Below are 6,742 nucleotides of genomic sequence, written 5' to 3' on the forward strand. Positions count from 1 at the left end.
ATTTTTATGTTTCTCTAAGTTTTACGTTTTCTTCCTTATTCCCCCACACTGTCACATGCACACAGCTCACATGAAGCGACTGTAACGGCCATCGTTGCATGAAGAAGTGGACCAAAGCGCAGCGTGGTAAGTGTTCATGATTTATTAATAAAACTGAACACTGAATAACAAAACCAACAAAGAGAACGACCGAAACAGTTCTGTCTGGTGCAGACACAAAAAACAGAAAACAACTACCCACAAAACACAGGTGGGAAAAGGCTACCTAAGTATGGTTCTCAATCAGAGACAACGATAGACAGCTGCCTCTGATTGAGAACCACACCCGGCCAAACACACAGAAATAGGAAACATAGAACACAAAACATAGAATGCTCACGCCCTGACCAAACCAAAATAGAGACATAAAAAGGATCTCTAAGGTCAGGGCGTGACAGCGACCCCCCCCCCCCCCCCCCCCCCCCGTCTCCCATTCCTCCTGACACTCCACCTCATCCCCCATCCACTTCCTCCTGACTTCTGAAAGACAGTCCAAGGTTAATAGTTCCTCAGGCATCACACTCAAAGCTATACTTGGCTTTAACTCGGCCACAAGGACTTCTAGGCACACACTTGAAAATCTGGAAAAGTGCACTAGAATGAACCTGAATATGCTATTAGACTACTGGTTTACATCAACTGTTCCACTTGATATTTTAGGACAGGGTGTTTTGTAACAACATACTCATGGTTTGAAATTATTTTAAAAAATTTGTTTATTCACATTTATTAAAAATGTTTTGTTTACAGTATGCCTACTAGACATTACAGCATTTCTCTATACATTGTGGAATACACAGTTTTGGCTATATATTTCATGGACCATTCTTGGTCTTTACCAAACACTTGAAAATGAAAGCATTTATTAGCAAATCTTTAAATTGTATAATCACATCGCAACAAAAGCATTAGCTGTAGCTAGTAAGTCACTAACATTTTCCATTGGAATACCAGTAAGTAAACATTCTACAAAGGGCTTAATAGTGATGGAATCAAACATGGTCTGTGTGTAAAAAGTCATTAGGGATGTTAAGAAAGGTGTATTAAAATGACAATTCCACTGTATTGACATGTACAGTAATGTAGTAATTGTGCTTGGGTCATGGAGGGATAGCTCAGAGCTTTATATAGCTTCAGCTATTTTCTATCCATATTCTATCCGTATTCTTCAGAACGGTAGATAGTATGGGCGGAATTAACTAGCCTTGTGCTAACTGCGATGACGTGCAGTGCATCTCACACTAGAGTAGAGTCTTTACTGGAGGCCCCTGACTTGCGGGCCAGCACGCTTCTCATCTCATTGTTAATGCCATTCCATGGCTTAGACGGAGACTGCAGCGGCCCTGACTCTGTCGACAGGGTCCTGTGCATTCTCGAGCCACCCCCACTCCCACCACTACTGTAGCCCTCCTTGTCACTGCCGTGACTCTGTGGACCGTGGGATGGGGAATGATGCTGGTGATGCTGCTTTGGGTCAGTACAGGGAGGGTAGGACAACTGTCGGTGGAGATGGGAGTTGTTGCGGTGCCTCCTGGGTTTGTCTCCGTCTTGGAGCTCGCCGTGGCGGACGACAGGGGTGCACTCTCCGTGCTGGTTCTGGTACACGGTGTCAGCGTGCTCCCCACCATGGTAGTGTTGGGCGGTGCGGGCGGCTTTGACCAGTGAGTGAATCACGATCACCAGCAGAATCAGGATTCCTGAGGCCAGTACGCATGCGCTGGCGATGCCTGTCTCTACCTCAAACACCAGCAGCATGTAGATGGACATAGCTGTAGTAGAGAAAGGGACAGAGAGAGAGAGAGAGTGAGACTGACATAAAGAGAGAACGCTGCAGAGTGACAGGTACAGAAAGACTAGTTTTTTACAATGTGAGAAAGATCACTTTTCAGGTCCCTTTTTCCCCCCGGGATGAATAACTCTAAATATTGTAGTGCATTGCCATTATTTTTTTGGTGTGTATTTTCCTCTATTTGACTCATGTTTGGTCATCTTTCAGCAGTTGAACAACAACAGACCCAGGAGTGCTAAAAGAGGGAGGAGAGAAGCACAACACTGGGAAATGGGACAACTCCATTACAATGGTGCACTGCCTCCCACCTGAACTAGGCATTCACTGGAATGGAAAGCCAACAGCTTTGCCTTGCCAGGACCTGCCTTAAGACACGCCAGTAATGCACGTCTCAAATACGCCATTGTTTTGGGCCTTGTGTATCAATCAGTTGAAGGGACTCTGAAAGCAGTGACTTTTGCCTCTGCTGCAAATTAACTGGAGTATATTTGTAGAAATCTGAATGAATTTGTCCTTTCTAGGGTCACGCAAAGCTCTATTTGGTACAATCTGTTATTGTTTAGCAGTTGGTCTGAACAGATTTAATGTCTGATAAATTAATCTGCTTTAGCTAAATGAAAAGTGCTTTCACATGACGTTATGTGGGGTGACTACAGTGTTCATAATACTACCAAATATATATTCCAGACTTGGAATTGTTTCAACTCTTTACCCAAGGTTTTTACTGGCGAAATATAGTTAAATGCACTAAAGAGTAACAATGGGTACATATTGAAGATGTGCATGCTCATCCCCAGAATATTTTCACGGGTCTATTTTCAAAGGATAAAGCTAAGAACATTAACAACTTCCTAGTCAAGAACACTTTAACAACATGGAGAACATGAAACGGATTCTACAAGAACCAATATCACTTCCTAAAAGCACAACCTTATGGAACAATCCTTGGATCGCTTTTCAGAATTCACCGCTAAATTGGTTCACATGGAAAACTAAATGCATAGAAACCGTAAATTACTTGGTAACATAAAATAAATGTATTTCCATGACAGGATTAAAAAGTAATTTTGGACTGACCAATGTAGATAGTTTCAAATACATGCAACTTAAAAGTTACATATCACAAAATGTTGATTTTAAATCATTTAGACATCAGAGCAACCTTGAGGGAATCTTATTTGAGTCAGAAAAGGAAGTTCATATGATAGGGAAGATATACAAAAGCGTGCAGAGAGCATATCCCACTGACAAGCTCTTAAAAAAACTGTTGGAACCAAGATTTAAGAACTGATGTTGGCACAAGATGGAGGGAAAGTTGGAGCATAACTAAAGAAATTACAATTAACGAAAATGGAAGCTAATGTATGGCATTTATTATACAAGAGACAAAGTTCACAAATTCTACAGCACAAGGTAGGGTCATGTCTTAAGTCTAAAACAAATAATAAATCAATAATTCATGCTTTCTGGGAACGCTATGAAGTCCGGAAGTTATGGGCGGAGCTAGGAATGTGGCTGTCAGAAGTATTACGATGTAAATGTACTTTTAATCCATCTGTTTGCATTTTTCAAGACAGCATGTGGGGGTGTAGTGAGATACCCGATTTGTTGGACGATTCTCTTCTCATTTTGAAAAGATGTGTACTAAAAACATAGAAATCAATCCACCATCATTAGCGCAACAGAAAAATATAATGATTTATTATTAAAATAATCAAAAGTGTGCGGGCAAGAACCAAAGTGGTGCAGTTTCAGGCCGTGTTGCGGAAAGTGATGCAGGCACTGGAGATGAGGGTTTGTGCTAGTGGGTCTGGGAAGGTGTGATGTAGTTGATGTTTGTATGATGTTGTTTGTATGTGTATGTATTGTTTATAAAATATCAAATTAAATCTTACAACAGCAACAACAACAAAAAATACTACCAAATATGTTGCAGTTTGTTACTCATGATATAGCCAATGAGTTTGTGGTGCCACTTGTAAAAAATATTTGTTATTTTCTTCTAATTTCATTCAAACAGTTCATTATGGCCCTTTACTGTTTACATGTTTTGTCAGTCTTACCTGCTAAGTATACTGAAACCCCAAGGCAAAATAATCCAATGGCCACATGTCGGACAGTTTGGCTATGGAATAGGAACCAGTCTGCTCTATGGGAGGAAATGAAGAAAATACCATCAGTGACAATGATGACATGATCATATGTTGATTGTATTGTTCAATTAGTTCACAATTATTTAATTGCACCAAAATAAATAAATGATTTCAATGTTCAAATTAGGCCTTCTCTTCTGTCCATTATTTTTCTATCATGAGATACTTTTCTTCTCAAAATTAGTTGGTTTATAGAATGCTTTGTAATTACTTGCACTGGAGTGCACAGAAGCTAGATCTATATGAAAGTCATAAAAAGCCAACGCGGGAAAGAGCTAGGCCACTGGGGCCATAGGCTGTGCACTGGGTGTACAACGAGGGAACGCTATTGTTTGTCGAACGCATACTGAGTTCAGAGATAGGAGTAGGGTCGGTCAAGCAGCCTCTGTCCGCACCTGGTACACACGGAAAGTGGTGAATTTATAAGAATGTAATATTCTTACTTTAATTTCTGTCAATGTCAAACTTTAATATAATTGAAGCATGCTATTCAACAAAATTAACTGCAGGTGCATCAGTAATACAATTCTTGCCTACAACAAATACATTATCCTTAATAAAGTATGTTGATGTGTACCTTTCTGTATCTTCTCCTCTGCATATCTCGGTTGTAAAGTAGCTGTGCAGAAGGCAGACCATGACAGAGCTCAAATTGAGCGTGAGGGAGAGAGCAGAGAGCACCGTAGACACTGGCATAAGCACTGCCCAAACATTAGTTGGCACGATGGAGATGTTGGGGGGTGATTCCTTCACAGCAATCTGTTGTGACTGTATCTGGAAAATCAGAATGACTGATAGCAGAGACATAATCCCAGATAGGATCCCTAATGAAGACAGGACCATCAAAGACCGCTGGCTATAAACGTACCTCATATTTGGGCTATAAATCACAGATTGACATGGGCGCACCTATCTTTGGAAAAAGTTATCCCGGTCGGAATCTCCTTGATCCTCGTACACGCGTTATCTTTCGCAACCTCTTCAATCTGCCATATACTGTATCTGTAAAGAGTTGAAACAATTGTGAATAGGAAAAAGTAAGAAACCTGGGATTGAGAGAATTTGCGTGTTATTTGTGTGTTGTGCACAAGCACCCGATTCCCCGACCGAGCATGTGATGTTTTTAAAATCCCCGGATTAAAAACTTCGCAACAACAATGGATTTTTCAATTGGATTCTCCAAAACAATGCGTTTAGATGCTCTTCCGAAGCAGTCCACTGCCGGAGGAAAAACTGTTTGCAAACTTTAGAAAACGGTTCACTTTCCTTTCCAAAACATGAATTACCCGCGTATGAATGCATTTGTTAAACATGTTAAAATAATTGCAGTAGTGCGCTTTGAATTTAAACTTCAGATACATTTGAAATGTGAGGAAAACATTGATCCAAAAAATGTATTTGATTGTGAGCAGGTCTATGATTTTTATTTATATTTGTTAGTCTAGGCTACAGTTATATATTTGGTGCAGTTTAATGCTATTGAAAAATTAATAAGGATCCACCAAAATACATTAATCAGTTCTCGATACCTTTAACCTCTATAATTAGGCATTACCTGTAAATCAAGCAAAAGAAGCCTCCTGGAAATTAATCCCAATAAACAGCTGGCTGCAAACTTGTCACAGAGCAAAACGTATTATATGTTACTAAACCTGTGCCACTCCATTTAGTATAGGTTACATTACATTGGCCTACCAATATAATAGTGGTCATATGAATTGTAGGACATATAGTATGTTACAAATTACAATTCATATGATATGTTATGAATTGAAATTCATACAATATGTTACAAATGTGCAATACATGCAATCAAATGTTATGAATTCCAATTTGCTCTTGCTAACGTTAGCTAGGCTAGGTGTTAAGGTTAGGAGTTAGATTAAAGGGTTACGTTTATTGTTCAGGGAAGGCTTAGCTAACATGCTAAGTAGTTGCATGCTAAGATAACATGCTAAGTAGTAGCTAAAAAGTAGGAAGTAGTTGCAAAGTAGCTAATTAGGTAAAATGTTGTCCGTGATGAGATTTTAACATGCAACCTTTCCCTTCTCATACTAAATGGCTCAAATAACGGAGCCTAATGTAGCATATCATACTAAACAGAGTTTCACAGATTTTAGTAACATATAATATGCTTTCTCTGAGACCAGGCTGAACTAAATAGTGTCTACATTGGTTATTGTTTTGTGTTTCATGCAAGAGCTTCTTAACTTCTTATGGGCAGGTGGGATGGTAGCGTCCCGCCTGGCCAACATCCGGTGAAATTGCAGAGCGCAAAATTCAAACTACAGAATTATAAATATTTAACTTTCATAAAATCACAAGTGTAATACATCAAAATAAAGCTTAACTTCTTGTTAATCCAACCGCTGTGTCAGATTTCAAAAAGGCTTTACGGCGAAAGCACACCATGCGATTATCTGAGGACAGCGCACTGCATACAAAAGCATGAAAAACATATTTCAACCAGGCAGGTGCGCCACGAAAGTCAGAAATAGCGATATAATAAATGCCTTACTTTTGATGATCTTCTTCTGGTGGCACTCCAAAAGGTTCCAGATACATCACAAATGGTCCTTTTGTTCGATAATGTCCTTCTTTATATCTATAAATACTCAGTTTAGCTGGCGCGCTTCAGTCAATAATCCACAAAGTTTCCCTCCATTAAAATGCATACAAAATGAATCCCAAACGTTACTAATAAACTTTTCCAAACAAGTCAAACAATGTTTATAATCAAACCTTAGGTACCCTAATACGT

General features: G+C 39.5%; 1 protein-coding gene across 2 annotated transcripts; it reads right to left on the reverse strand.

Moving 5' to 3' along the window:
• Positions 1-737: 737 nt before the first annotated feature.
• On the reverse strand, positions 738-5,789 carry LOC129810860 (transmembrane protein 221-like). Of its 2 annotated transcripts, XM_055861818.1 has the most exons (4): positions 4,850-5,789; positions 4,559-4,755; positions 3,892-3,977; positions 738-1,808 (listed from the first exon to the last, which is right to left on the reverse strand). In XM_055861818.1, exons 2-4 carry the CDS (start codon positions 4,675-4,677, stop codon positions 1,276-1,278), a joined length of 738 nt encoding a protein of 245 aa, XP_055717793.1. In that variant the 5' UTR covers positions 4,678-4,755; positions 4,850-5,789; the 3' UTR covers positions 738-1,275. The 2 variants fall into 2 exon arrangements, with proteins under 2 accessions (XP_055717793.1, XP_055717792.1); XM_055861817.1 differs by having other exon boundaries at positions 4,559-5,789.
• Positions 5,790-6,742: the final 953 nt, after the last annotated feature.

Source organism: Salvelinus fontinalis, chromosome 14 (genome assembly GCF_029448725.1).
Source record: "Salvelinus fontinalis isolate EN_2023a chromosome 14, ASM2944872v1, whole genome shotgun sequence".
NCBI classification, from domain to species: Eukaryota; Metazoa; Chordata; class Actinopteri; order Salmoniformes; family Salmonidae; genus Salvelinus; species Salvelinus fontinalis.

Coding starts and splice junctions, on each gene's coding strand:
- LOC129810860 (XM_055861817.1), bottom strand. CDS start 4,854: ATGAGGTACGTTTATAGCCAGCGGTCTTTGATGGTCCTGTCTTCATTA. Junction 3,978..4,558: donor AGAGGAGAAGATACAGAAAG/GTACACATCAAC, acceptor TTCCTCCCATAG/AGCAGACTGGTTCCTATTCC. Junction 1,809..3,891: donor GGTTTCAGTATACTTAGCAG/GTAAGACTGACA, acceptor TCTCTACTACAG/CTATGTCCATCTACATGCTG.